The 14,426-nt window shown below is 42.2% G+C and overlaps 1 protein-coding gene across 1 annotated transcript; it reads left to right on the top strand.

Annotated features, from left to right (window-relative positions):
* The first annotated feature begins 2,299 nt into the window (after nt 1-2,299).
* On the top strand, nt 2,300-14,086 carry GCSH (glycine cleavage system protein H). Its single transcript, XM_055306908.1, has 5 exons — nt 2,300-2,521; nt 7,267-7,346; nt 8,374-8,437; nt 12,118-12,249; nt 13,951-14,086. Exons 1-5 carry the CDS (start codon nt 2,374-2,376, stop codon nt 14,046-14,048), a joined length of 522 nt encoding a protein of 173 aa, XP_055162883.1. The 5' UTR covers nt 2,300-2,373; the 3' UTR covers nt 14,049-14,086.
* The last annotated feature ends 340 nt before the right edge of the window (nt 14,087-14,426 follow it).

Here is a 14,426-nt window from a genome sequence, read left to right as displayed (position 1 = left end):
TTGTTTTATTTTTTTAAGATTTTATTTATGAGAGAGAGAGAAAACATGTGTGTGCACACAGGTGGGGGTGGGTGGGAGGGGGAGAAGCAGACTCCCCGCTGAGTAGGGAGCCCAATGCAGGCCTCTACCCCAGGACCCTGAGATCATGACCTGAGCTGAAGGCAAATGCTTAACTGACTGAGCCACTCAGGCACCCTCATATAGTCTGTTTTACTTTTTTTTTTTTTTTAAAGATTTTATTTATTTATTCATGAGACACACACACACACACACACAGAAGCAGAGACACAGGCAGAGGGAGAAGCAGGCTCCATGCAGGGAGCCCAAGGTGGAACTCGATCCCAGGACGCCGGGATCACACTCTGAGCCAAAGGCATCTGCTCAACCGCTGAGCCACCCACGGGTCCCTACAGTCTGTTTTAAATAGGAAAAGTTCTAAGATTCTGAAAATCTTAGAACAAAAGGTTCTGGAGAAGTTGTAAGTTCTTCATCTCTCTCATCTTTCCCATCTACTCTTCCCTCTTTTACTGACTGTAAATATCAAACTGGCAGCTCATCCAATTGTATCGTTATGAGAGGAAAAAAAAAAAGAGATGAGTGGGTCCCTCTTAAGACACTTGAAAGAGAAAACCATGTGCAAGTTTCAGGCGTCTGTATGTACCAAACATGCTGAGATGACTTTTCAAGTCTCAAGCCATGGATGTTACAAAGATTATCAGTTACGAAAAAAGAGAATTTTTGATTATTCTAATGCTTATTAATTTTTAAAAATGACACATTTCCTATTGTTTTAGTGAAGATCATGCGATATGGTCCACAGACTGATATGTGACCTTGTTTTTCCCACCAAATGCTTTAGTCGAGCTGGGAATAAATATTTTAGGGCATGTAGTATACTATGTTGGTTTATAACAAAACAATAAAAACAGAATGTTGACATTATAGAAGCTAGCCAGGATCTGGAGTTTGGAGAAGACCACTGTGAGCCAGGCGGCCTCCCAAAGGAGGCAAGTACAGCAGAGCTTAAGAGCAGTGCACCATGAATCCGACTAGAGGTCAAGTCCTGCTACTGTCACCTAGTAGCTGCTTGACTAAGCAATGAATGCTTTCCCCACTCCTTTCTGGGCAAGTCTTTTAACCTTTCTAAGCCTCCAGCTCCTCACCAATGAAATGAAAGTAATAGGTATCAGAAGGGGGCTTGGAGAGGACTAAAAAGGTAATGTTTGCACTGTCCTAGGCACATAGCAGGGGAACGGAAAATGCAGCACGACAGCCCTTGCAAGCCACTGCACAGACGTGCTGACGACAATGCCCGTCTTGTGAGGGACGCGGAAGCTCGGTGCAACACCACGAGTCTCCCAAACAGCCCCGCGTACACACACACACACACACACACACACACACACACACTTTTAGGTGGCCACCCCCGAATAATGAAGATCTGGAGCTTAAGATGTTTTTCACTCTGGGGTTTCTTTGCGGATTCCCGCCCACTCCAGTTAATTTGTGTTGATGTTGAGGCCTTTCCCAGAACTTATTTTCTGTCTCCTTGGATGGGGACATGCCTTCTGCCTTTCTGGAGAGGCCCTGGTCACAGGGCTGGCTAGGTAAGCCGGGAACTGACCACGCTGGGATTGCTCCTGCTTGGCGGACTGGCTCCACCCAATCAGGCAAGTCCTTGCACCATTATGAGCTTCAAGATTCGGTCTGTCCGTTTGGGGGACCCAGGCCTCTTGGCATCTGTAAAGTAATAACGTGGGTTCCCGGGCTGTTTCCAGCATTTTGAAATGTCAATGAGACACCACGTGTCTGAACTCCTTTGGCCAATGCCCAACTGTCTTCTTTGGAATGACTCCGCGTAGACCCGGCTCTGAGCCGTGCTCTGGGTGACCTTGATCCTCTGACAGGCCTGGGGACACCCTATACCTTCCTGGAGACCTCAGGGCCCCGCTGCTACAGGAACGCGCATCCCGCGAAGCCATCGCCGCCGGGAACCCCACCCGCGCTACCGGAGCGGGAGGCCGACTTCGCACGTTCACTCCCGGGCCACCGGCTCCCGGCTACGAGGCCCCGCCCCGCCCCGCCCCGCACCACGGCCCAGGCCCCGCCCCTCGCCCTCAGCCCCTTCCGGCCGCGGCTCCTGCTCTTCTGCATGTCCCCGCCCCTCGCGCGCGCGCCGCCCTATCCGAGGCCGCGCCCGGCCCGGAGTTCCCGCCCCCTCCGCCCGGGCCCCGCCCCCCGCCCCGGCCCAGCCGGCTGGCTCCGGCTTTCTCCGGTCCGCGGCCGCCCCGGCCCCGCCCCCGCCCCCGCCCCCGCCCCCGCCGGCCGGGGCGCCGGAGCCGCTCGCACTGCGCCCTCCGCATCTCCGCGAACATGGCGCTCCTGGCGGTGCGGGGCGTGCGGGCTGCGGCGTGCAGCCTGCGGGTCGCCTCCGTGTCCGCCGCGCCCGGCCTGCCGCGGCCCTGGGGGCCGAGGGCGGGCGCCGTCCGGACGCTGCGCACGGGCCCCGCTCTGCTCTCCGGTAAGCGCGGGCGGGCACGTGGGGGCGAGCGGGGCTGCGGAGGGCGACGGGCCGACCGCCGGGCTCACGCCGCGTCCTCCCGCCGGGGTCGCGGGCTGCGCGGCCGCTGCCCCTGCCGCTGCCCCTGCCCCTGCCGCCTCCGGGTGGCGTGGCCCACGCCGCAGCCCTGGTCCTGCGGGCCGGGGAGCCCGGGGCACACGCGCGGCCGCCCGGGGCGGGCTCCTTCGCTCGCCGCTGGAGGACCGGGCAGCGTGCTAAGCCGCCGCGACCTCAGCTGGTGATCTCGCGGGTGTGCATCGTTAGGCCCTGAAAGGGGGGGCATGGTAGGCTTTGGTTCGCGACGTGGACGTCACCGAGAACTCCGAGGTGAAATTAAAGCAAGGGCACTTAATGGAGTTAAAGCACCGGAGCTAGATTTTTACTAGCGAAAAAGTGGGCATGACTTCGAAGGCTCAGCTATTTGCTAGAAACAGTGACATATGAAGTCTTTTGGACTCTCAGACATTCTGCGAAAGTCTGTATTGAGTCCCGAATGTGTTGGGACAGAAACGAGGGCTCACAGGGACTTGGGGTTGAAATAACCGGGGCCCTGCCCACAACCGCCTTGGCCATCTCTGCCGCTTCACGCTTTAGCGCGATTACTGCAGCAGAAAAAGTTTTCTTACTGCGGGCCCAAGTGCATGAGACGCCGACTGCGCCTCCTCCGGGAATTGAGGCTTCTTAGGGGTGCATATAGGTCTGTGATGGCTGTTGTCTCATTAATTTCACTGTTTTAGGAACCTGTTTGGAAATGGAAGGCTTGATGACATTTACTCCAGTCCGAAACATAAAGATGCTTCTCTGTCGTTGCTAACACATTCCTTTAGTTCTGTTGGTGACACATATCAATAATCACCAATTTGAATACAAAGGGAAAGCAAATCGCAGAGAAGAAGTGAATTTCAAGGCACCTTTTTTTTTTTTTTTTTGGTTATTCAGTGTTGCTGGGTTTTTGCACTTTCCAGTTACCTAGTTAAATATTGTCCAAAATATCAATACCTATGATCTGGTGTTCAATCACGGTTTTTAAGAACAGAGGCCCAAGTTCCAATTTCAGCCCTACCTCTTACTAATTATGTGATCTTGGGCAGAGTCACTTAACTTCTTAGTCTGTTTTCTCTCATCAGAAAAATGGAAATGATAATACCTCTACCATACAGAGTTGCTGGGTGGATGAAACGAATTTGGTAAATGCTATTAAATATTATAGAATCAAGTAGGTAAAAATTGGCCAATATTTGTTATCCGACTACTGACTTTTTTTTTTAAGGTCTATTTATTGATGAGAGAACAGAGAGGCAGAGATAAAGGCAGAGAGCAGGGATCACACCCTGAGCCGGAGGCAGATGCTCAAGCACTGAGCCAGCCAGGTGCCCCCTGATTAGTGACTCTGAAAGGAGGAAAATGCAGACTTTTCATGAATTACTGAAAACACCTCATTTTGAAGCCAAAGATGATGTATGTATGTATGTATGTATGTATGTATTTATTTATTTATTTATTTATTTATTTATTTATTTATTTATTTATGATAGTCGCAGAGAGAGAGAGAGAGAGAGAGAGAGAGGCAGAGACAGGCAGAGGGAGAAACCGGCTCCATGCACCGGGAGCCCGACGTGGGATTCGATCCCGGGTCTCCAGGATCGCGCCCGTGGCCAAAGGCAGGCGCCAAACCGCTGCGCCACCCAGGGATCCCCAAAGATGATGTTTTTAAAGGCTCAGTAAGAAAGTAATTATTTACCTGACCTGTCCACTTTTATCCTATTGGGCTGAGGGTTAAAGGAGAATTAAACTAGGGGATCCCTCGGTGGCGCAGCGGTTTGGCGCCTGCCTTTGGCCCAGGGCGCGATCCTGGAGACCCGGGATCGAATCCCACATCGGGCTCCCGGTGCATGGAGCCTGCTTCTCCCTCTGCCTGTGTCTCTGCCTCTCTCTCTCTCTCTGTGACTATCATAAATAAATAAAAATTTAAAAAAAAAAGGAGAATTAAACTAATCATTGTCTTTAGCCTAAATAGCTTGGCCTTGTAAAGAGTCTTGCAGACTTTAAATTAAGTGGACTTGCGGGCATTTACCTTACTAATCTTGCTGTCTTTCATCTAAACTTGTGGTTGCTCAGTTGCTAAACTGAGTGTGAGCAACCTTATTCCTAAGATTATCTTTACAATTAGGCAAGATGGTAAGGCTCAAATTAATACAGCAGTCTCAGAGAAGTCATATTTATAGTTGTCCAGTTGTTACTTTATTTTTTTAAATTTCTTTTGTTTTATTTTTTTTTTTTAAGATTTTATTTATTTACTCATGAGAGACCACAGAGAGAGAGAGAGAGAGAGGCAGAGACACAGGCAGAGGGAGAAGCAGGCTCCATGCAGGGAGCCCAATGTGGGACTCAATCCCAGGTCTCCAGGATCACACCTGGGGCTGAAGGCGGCGCTAAACTGCTGAGCCACCCGGGCTGCTCTAGTTGTTACTTTTAAAAGGTATAGATTTAGGGGATCCCTGGGTGGCTCAACCACCTTCAGCCCAGGGCGTGATCCTCGAGACCTGGGATCAAGTCCCACATCGGGCTCCCTGCATGGAGCCTGCTTCTCCCTCTACCTGTGTCTCTCTGCCTCTCTCTCTCTGTCTCTTGTGAATAAATAAAATCTTTTAAAAAAAATTTTCAAAAGGTATAGATTTAAACTTTTCATAATTGGTATTGTAATCAGCCAATTCTGGAGTTGTAACCATGATAGGGAGAATTAAGTGTGTGTAGCCACATACCTATATAGATAATTTGGTCAGAATCTCCTTGACTTAATTAAAACAAAGAATTACTTCACTCACAAACTTCTGAGTGGTAAGCTCTGTGTTAGAACTGAGAATACAAATAAAAATGAAATAAGCAATGTTCTTGCTTGCTTTGTGCTTCATCTCCTTCCTGGGGAGAATGGACAAAAGGACTATATGTGTAGCTCCTTAAGTGCTGTGTGTTGTAGGGCCGCGGTCCAGGGAGAGTGGTGCAGAATGCCGTGGGAGCCAGCTGGAGGGCTACAGAAGGCTTTTTGGCAGAAAAGAGCTTCTCAACTTGAAGTAGTCAAAAGGCAGGGGGGTGGGGGGTGGTGAGAATTCCAGTCAGAACACCAAGTAGAAACTTTGCAGAAAGATCAGATTGACCTTAAGTATTTAGTATTTGAAGTGGAACGAAGCAAAGCAAGTTCCTTTGTGACATTTTAGAAATTCTTCCAATGAAGACTATGAAATTAAAAGTTTTTTTAATGATTAGGGGGAAAAGAAAGCAGTAAGTTATATTCTGCTTCTAATCATAGCTATGTGATCAAAGCAATTTAATGCTGTTTTAAGTATAACTATCTTTTGGATAAAGGATAAGAGTGAACCAGAAAGACTTACTCTAAAACAGCATTTGAATTGATGAACCATTGTCCTATTAATTTCTGATGCATTGGTTTTGGAAAAATACTTGGCCTCATACTGTGATACGTATATTTAAGAAAATAGCATATGCTTTTAAAAAATATTCCTTATTATTATTTTTAATTTTTAAAAATATTTTTTTAAATTTATTTGTGAGAAACATGGGGGGAGAGAGAGAGGGGGGCAGAGAGGCAGAGGGAGACACAGGCAGAGGGAGAAGCAGGCTCCATCCAGGGAGCCTGACATGGGACTCCTGGGACTCGATCCCCGGTCTCCAGGATCACACCCTGGGCTGAAGGCAGCGTTAAACTGCTGAGCCACTGGGGCTGCCCCCAAAATTTATTCTTTAAAGCATGTACTCTGACATTAAATTCTAAATAGCTTTTTTCACATTTCTCGAACTTTGGTCAGTCTTTTTTCCTGGCCATTAAATGTGGAGCAGAGCTAGACTTTCCACCAGTTAATGCCTTAGCTCTGAGGTGACTGTTGAGTTCTGATCTTAAAGTCTCTTTAAATGATAGTGACCACTTTCTTCAATGGCAGGTTTGAATTCAATTAAAATGGAATTTTAAGGGCAGCCCCGGTGGCCCAGTGGTTTAGCGCTGCCTTCGGCCTGGGCCTGATCCTGGAGACCTGGGATCGAGTCCCACATCAAGCTCCCTGCATGGAGCCTGCTTCTCCCTCTGCCTGTGTCTCTGCGTCTCTCTCTCCCTCTCTCTCTGTGTGCCTCTCATGAATAGATAAAATAAAATCTTTAAAAAAAAATGGAATTTTAAGACCTTAGTCAAATTATAATTGTTGCAGGTCAGTTTCAGTTATGTAAGATTCCACTTTATAACCGAGTTGCAGTGAAGCCCTCTTCTGTCAATTTCACCTAAACAGGCACATTTTTTTTCATGTTAAATCATTTATGAACATTATGAGCATTTGTGCTTCCTCAACCCAAGTCTGTCTACAGAGGGACAGACTACCTTCTGTAAGACAGACCAGAAATGAATAAGTATACATAGTTTATATGTGTAATTTACACTAATGTTGGAATAACCATATCTCCAAAAGATACACAAGGTATCCATTCACATCAGGCCATCTTTGCCTAAATGATACTGTTGAGAAGATACTTTGTCTTTTCATGTGATCTGGTTTTTCCTCAGCAGTATGTTACTAAAAGTCGGTGTCAGTGAGTCAAACACAAATACTAGAGAAGTCTTGCCTTTTGACAGTATTGATATGAAAAGTGCTTTTTAAGAAGTGATACCTCTGCTTTTCTGAAATATTGGTCTTCTATTTTAGTGCGTAAATTCACAGACAAACATGAATGGATAACAACAGAAAATGGTATTGGAACAGTAGGAATCAGCAATTTTGCACAGGTATTGGGTTGTTTTGAAATACTTAACAGTCTGCTCTTGCCTAAATTGGATTGTCTGCCTTTTAAAAACTATTATTCTGCCCCTTATTCTTTGTTTTGATGTTTAAAGAACATCAATCAAGTAAACAAGCAAAATATAATTTAGGGCAGTATATAGTGTTTTAAGAGATTATTAAAAGGTTAACAATTATAAGTAAGCATACCTTATTCAAGAAAGAAATATGTTTAATGGTGTTGGGGCAGTTAAGGGAAAAATAAGAGAAACAGAAGGCCTGGGATGTTGACAGTGTTTTGTGGATAACAGAACATATGCACAACCAGGGGGCATGAAGAAGGAAAACCCAGATTGGCACAGACTAGACAAAGGCAAACCTTTTATTTAGCCAGTCTTTTTCTCTTAATTTCGCTATTCCCAGTGATCCCATATTGTATCTTCACTGGCCTATGTGTGGCCCAGTACACGGTACTGTGTACAATACTGTACAGGTGCTGTCTTCACCTCCTCGGTTTATTTATAGGAGAATCACCTACATGGGAAATTATACACAAAACAGTACATGATGGATGGTGATCTGAGTAGTACAAGGGTTGTAACTCCCCTGATGGAGAGCTGACTTCTTAACTTGGAGTCAAGGTCTTCAGGGAGTACCAGGCCTGAGGACAATGATTTACAGATCAGTGGGTAGGATTTCAGCAAATACAGCAGGGGAAATGGCCTAAGCACAACTGCAAAGGTGGAAGAGCACAAGGTGTGTTTATTCTCAGAGGAGCTAGAATATTGATGGGATGGCTTGTGACAGGAATGACTGCTGCTTGTGGGCCAGGCTAGCTGGCAGCCTGTTTTCCTGCAGGTCCTGACTTAAGAATAGTTTTGCATTTTTGAAGAGTTGTAAGAAAAACAAAAGAAGGTGGTCCCTCGAGTGTAAAATAGGAACTATCTGAATTATAGAAGGTTAGTATTTGGCTTGTTCCTATTTACTAGGAGGTTTAATTTGATTTCTTAGAGGTCTGTGTTTTGTTTGTTTTAGGAAGCTTTGGGAGATGTTGTTTACTGTAGTCTGCCTGAAGTTGGGACAAAATTGAACAAACAAGGTGAGTATTTTTCTCATCTTGGCATATTATTCATGCCTTAAGTATCTTTACTTTGCATAACAACCTGTTTACACTTAGGATCAATTAGAGTGCTTTTTACTCAAGTAATAGAAAACTCATCTAAAAGATTGAACAGTTGGAGTTTATTTTATCTCCTTCAAGAAGTCTAGAGATAGATGGAAACAGGATTGTCTTAGTGGTATAGTGAAGAGTCATCAAGGACATGAATTCTTTTCATACTTTTTCTGCCTCAGTGTGCCAGAGGTTACAAAATGACAGCAAAATCTTCAAGCATCACTTTCTCAAATGGCCGTATCCAACAGTAGGATGAGAAGGTAAAATCTGTTTTTCCTTGGAGGCAGTAAACAATCTGTTTTTCTAAGTATCTTTGACAACATTGGTCATATTTTTTTCTGCTTAAACTTTCCCCATCATTTATCTTGCTTTGAACTTTTTCTTCTTCCTGGTTCTCAGTATCCTAGCTGGATATATTATATATTAGGTCATATCCATTTTGAAGGTCTTCACAGGAACCTTTTCCAATGTCACTATAAGACCCTTGTTGTGATTGATAATCTTTATCCATTTTTCTTCTGTTAGAGAACAGTTCTTATTTTCTTTTCTCGTGATGTTTTGTATCCATTCTGCTGCTCTCAAGCAGGAGATCTCTTCACTGAACATTTTCTGAATATCTCTTATTAGCAAGTGAGCAGCATAAACCTGCTGTGTTTAAAAAACTTATATTAACATAAATATATCTAAACTAATGAATGCTCTTTAAACTTTCTGCTAAGGCTTTTAGAAAATTGATGTAAAATTTACATACAATGAAAATGCCTGAAGTGTACAATCCAATGAGTTTTGACAAACATAAACACTTTGTAAACCTTGCCGATTGAAAACCCCTTCTCAAGACAACCTGTTCTGATTTCTGATGTCACCATAGATTAATTTGCCTATTATTTAACTTCATTTAAAAGGAACCACACAGTTTTTATATTATATCTGGCTTCTTTTGTCCAATATCATGATTTTGAGATTTATGTTGAGTGATCAGTAGTTCATTATTGCCGAAGAGTGTACTATTATATAACCTTTTAATCTTTTGTTGATGGATTTGTGTTATTTCTAGTTTTTAGCTGTTAGAAATCTATAAACTTTTTTTAGTAGAAATCTTTCTGTAGATGTCTTCATTTCTCTTGGGTACATACATATAGGAGTGGAATTTCTGGCATGTAGTATAGTAGTTGTATGTTTAACTTTATAAGAAACTGCCAAACAGCTTCCCAAAGTGGTTATACCATTTTACATTCTCACCAGCAGTATGAGAGAGTTCTAGGCACTGCAGATCCCACGGTGAGATAACAAATTGTTGTTGAGCAGCCTTCCATGTGCTTTTTGCCACTCACATCTTTTTTTGTGTTTAGTCTCTAGTCAAACCTTTACCAAATTTATTTGAGTTGTCTTTTTACCATTGATTTTTAGGCATTCTGTATATTCTAGATACAAATCTTTTCAGATCTATATATTTTTTTTTCAGATCTATATTTTGTGAAGTTTTGTCATAGTTTATGATTTTGCCTTTTCATTTTCTTAAGTGTTTTTTGGATAAACTTTTAATTTTTAACATGTCTAAGTTACTAATGTTTTTATTTATGTATAGAACATTGTATATTTTCTAAGAAATCTCTTATTCATTGATTCTTAGCAGTCCCTTTATTTCATGTTCATATCTTTTTTCTTCCTTCAAGTTAGACTTAATTTGCTCTAATTTTTCTGACTTCTTTAGGTAGCAAATTGGGGCTTTTTAGTAAGTACGTTCTTTACCCAAACTGTAAATTGCATCTCCCTTGTAGTGAGTAGCAGCTAAAATCTAAGTTTAATTCTTTTAGGCTTCACTGGGATGCCAGCCGTGCGTGCATGGTTCAGGCATCATTCAGGGGCCTAGACAGAGTTTATATATAGGATTTGGGGCTCTCCCTTTTAGTCTCTCTCCTTAGGATTTCCCACCTCACTTTCTATTAGTTATGGTGGCCTCAATTCGTCTTCTGGTCCCTTACACCAATTAAGACTGAGATTTCCTCTTAGAACTTTGGCTGCCCCAAATGACATAGATTGTTGTGTTGTCTTCAGGCTAAATGCCATTTAAAAAAAAAAATCACCACTATTGTCCCTTCTTTCAAGTGTTATCTCCTTTCCATGAATTGACTGCTTTTGTTCATTTTCTAGTGTCTTTAGAACTCAGAGGTCATTGATTTTTTTTTTAACATGTTCTTTGTAAATGAGACCTAAAGATAATGATTTCCTTCAAAGCACTATTTTAGCTATATCCCACAAATTTGGGTATATTGTATTCTCAGTATCATTCAGTTCAGATCACTCGATGTTGTCCCACAGGTGACTAAGGCTCTGTTAATTTTTCAGTCTTTTTTAAAAAAGGTGCTCTTTGTTCACATTAACTGACCCTTTTGCTGTTATTGCTATCCAGTGAATTTTATTTTAGATGTTATACTTTCCAGTTCTAGAATGTCCACTTTTTAAATTTCCATTTTTTTCAAGATTTTATTTATTCACGAGAGACACAGAGAGGCAGAGACATACATAAAGGGAAAAGCAGGCTCTTTGTGGGGAGCCTGATGCTGGACTTGATCCCCAAGACCCCAGGATCACAACCCGAGCAAAAAGGCAGATGCTCAACTACTGAACCACCCAGTTGCCCCTCCCCCCAATTTTTCTTTTCTTTGCAGGTATTCCCCCATGTGTTTATACATGATGTGCTTTTAAAAAATCTGAAGATAATAGGTTCTCTGCTTATCCCAAAATGTAGGTCTATGGGTCATTTTGGGATCTGTTGACTACTTTTTCTCCTAACCATAGCCCCCTTTTTTCTAGGATTTCAGCCCTTGGTTCTAGCCACCTTGGCAGGCCTACATTCCGTCCTCTGACCCCTCAAATAAGACTGGTTTTACTCTGTGTTCTAGTTAACACTGTGCATTTTAAATGGGGTTGTTAGTACAACTTATATGAAGGAAGATCTCACCCAGTTTGCCCCCCCCCACCTTTTTAAAGATTATTTATTTATTTATTCACGAGAGACACACAACACACACACACACAGAGGCAGAGACACAGGCAGAGGGAGAAGTAGGCGCCATGCAGGGAGCCCGATGTGGGACTTGATCCCAGGTCTCAAGGATTACGCCCCGGGCTGAAGGCAGCGCTAAACTCCTGAGCCCGCCAGCAGCCCTGGGCCCCCTTTTAAGGATTAAATCCACCTTTGGTCACTCTTCACAGCCTTCATATGGTTGTTTTTCATTTTGTTTAGAGTTTATAATTGCTATCTGCAAGAAGGCTGGTCTCATGAGGTACTTCACCATTACTGGAATCTCCTGATATTGCTTTTTAGGAGCCACAGTAAATTAAAAGAAAATTGAGTTTTATACTGAATGAAAGCATATTTGGTATTCAGATATATCACCATTTGTTGTTCATTCCTAAAACAGGTCCACTTTATTGAGATATTTATACCCTTCTCATAGGTGATGTAAGCAGTGGTTTTATTTTTAAATTAAAGATATTTAGAATGTGGTATCATCCTGAATCAAAGGTGACTACTTCTGTATTTTATATTTTCAGGTCATTGACTTTTGATATTTAATGTTTAAATTTTCTCAATTTAGATGAGTTTGGTGCTTTGGAAAGTGTGAAAGCTGCTAGTGAACTCTACTCTCCTCTATCAGGAGAAGTAACTGAAATTAATGAAGCTCTTGCAGAAAATCCAGGACTTGTCAATAAATCTTGTTATGAAGATGGTAAGTTGCTAGAATTTTTTTCAAAGGATTATTGCTGCAGTTAACATTTAGAATTTAAAGCAAGCTTCAGCAGATTATAACTTCATCTTTTTGCACTTTTGATACTAAGTAGTCATGTTTTGCTTTAAAAAAGGGAAACACAGATTAACTGAATATATAAGGTTAGGTTTAAGATCTCAATAAAAACATTGCCTTATTCTTCAGAGTTCTTAGTACTAAGCTGTAGTAGACTCTTCATGAACACTTGCAAAGTATTCACCTCTTCAGACCTAAAGTGTCCAATCATATTGTGTGGTGTAGGTGGTAACAGAATAATACCTATTCAATCAGTTTTGTCACATTTTCATCTTAATAACTCGGTGAAATGCAGTAGCAGCAGTTTTCTCCATTTTGTCCAGGAATTGCAAAATTAGGATTAGCTTGTAGTTCTCTGTTGCCTCACCTAACCCTTCTAACACTAGTAGTGCTTTCTGCTCCCTGTTCCCCTTCACCTCAGCAGTTACAGTATCAGTGTTCCTTTTGTTAAAGCTAGCTATCCCTGGTCTTATATATTTGGATCTCTCAATGTAGTTGATGGTTATGACAACTCAAGGCTTTTTTAAAAAATTTTTTTAAAGATTTAATTCCAGTATAGTTAATATATAGTGTTTATATTAGTTTCTGTGTATAATATAGTGATTCAGCAATTCTGTACATTACTCGCAGCTTATCATAATAAATGTATACTCTTTAATCCCCATGCCATATTTAACCCATCCCTCCACCCACCTTCCCCTAATAACCATCAGTTCTCTGTACTTAAAAATTTTGATTCTTAGTTTCTCTCTTTTTTTTTCTTTGTTCATTTTGTTTTGTAAATTCCACATATGAGGGGTGCCTGGGTAGCTCAGTCGGGTAAGCATCCGACTCTTGACCTCAGCTCAGGTGCTGATTGGAGCCATGAGTTCAAGCCCCATGTTGGGTCCATGCTGGGTGTGGAGCCTACTTTAAAAAATTCCACATATGACTGAAATCATATGGTATTTCAGTGTGGTATTTCAGACTGACTTATTTTGCTTGACATTATACTCTAACTCCATCCATGTTGTTGCAAATGGCAAGACTTCATATTTTTCTTTATGGCTGAGTAATCTGTTTTACACACACACTACATCTTCATCTACTGATGGACACTTGGGCTGCTTCCATAGTTTGGCTATTGTAAATAATGCTGCAGTAAACCTAGGGGTGCATATATCCTTTCAAATTTGTTTTTGTATTCTTTGGATAAACTACTCAGTAGTGCAATTAATGTATCATAGGTTAGTTCTATCTTTAACTTTGAGGAACCTCCACACTGTCTGCCAATGGCTGCACCAGTTTACATTCTCAACAGTAGTGCACAAGGGTTCCTTTTTCTGCACATTCTCATCAACACTTGTTTTCTGTTTTTATTTTAGTCATTCTCATAGGCATGAGGTTAAGCATTCTTAATCCATTATAGTAGAATCTATTCTGGTTTTCTTTTCAATTGTGATATGCAACAATATTTAACTGAATTCTTAAGGCTAAAATATAAAGCTCATTGAATAAATAATGAGTGATTTATATAAAGAATACTAGATCAGTTTTGAGGCACTCAAAAATTTTACATTTTGAATGAATCTGACTTTTACTCTTTAAAAAGGTAATTTGGAATATGATACTTTTTTTTGGTTGCAGGTTGGCTGATCAAGATAGCACTGAGTAATCCTTCAGAACTGGATGAATTAATGAGTGAAGAAGCATATGAGAAATACATAAAATCTATTGAGGAGTGAAAATGAAACCCTAAATAAACTAGTATGAAACAACTTAATCTAACATAGTTGTCTTAAATTAGTGGTGCGTACAGGATTTAAAGAGCAACTATTAGCAGTATCCATGGAAAAAGAAACTACTTGCAATAATGCTAATGGAAGAAAACACCCTTAATTTTACAATGATTGCAGATAAGCACAATATGCATCTTTTTTGCAACACCTTTGGATTATGCTAGGCTCCAGTTACGATACTCAGAATCCTGAAATTATCTGTGGTTAAAAACTAGTTTTAGGGGATCCCTGGGTGGCGCAGCGGTTTGGCGCCTGCCTTTGGCCCAGGGCGCGATCCTGGCGACCCGGGATCGAATCCCACGTCGGGCTCCCGATGCATGGAGC

The sequence above is a fragment of the Nyctereutes procyonoides genome, unplaced genomic scaffold (assembly GCF_905146905.1).
Source record: "Nyctereutes procyonoides isolate TBG_1078 unplaced genomic scaffold, NYPRO_anot_genome, whole genome shotgun sequence".
Lineage (NCBI taxonomy): Eukaryota > Metazoa > Chordata > Mammalia > Carnivora > Canidae > Nyctereutes > Nyctereutes procyonoides.
Note: the sequence above shows the minus strand (reverse complement) of the source record. Positions and strands in the feature narration are given on the sequence as shown.

Excerpts from the sequence above, each read along its gene's own strand:
- GCSH (XM_055306908.1), top strand. The coding sequence starts at position 2,374 with ATGGCGCTCCTGGCGGTGCGGGGCGTGCGGGCTGCGGCGTGCAGCCTG. Across the intron at positions 2,522-7,266 it reads GGGCCCCGCTCTGCTCTCCG|TGCGTAAATTCACAGACAAA; the intron begins GTAAGCGCGGGC and ends CTTCTATTTTAG. Across the intron at positions 12,250-13,950 it reads TAAATCTTGTTATGAAGATG|GTTGGCTGATCAAGATAGCA; the intron begins GTAAGTTGCTAG and ends TTTTGGTTGCAG.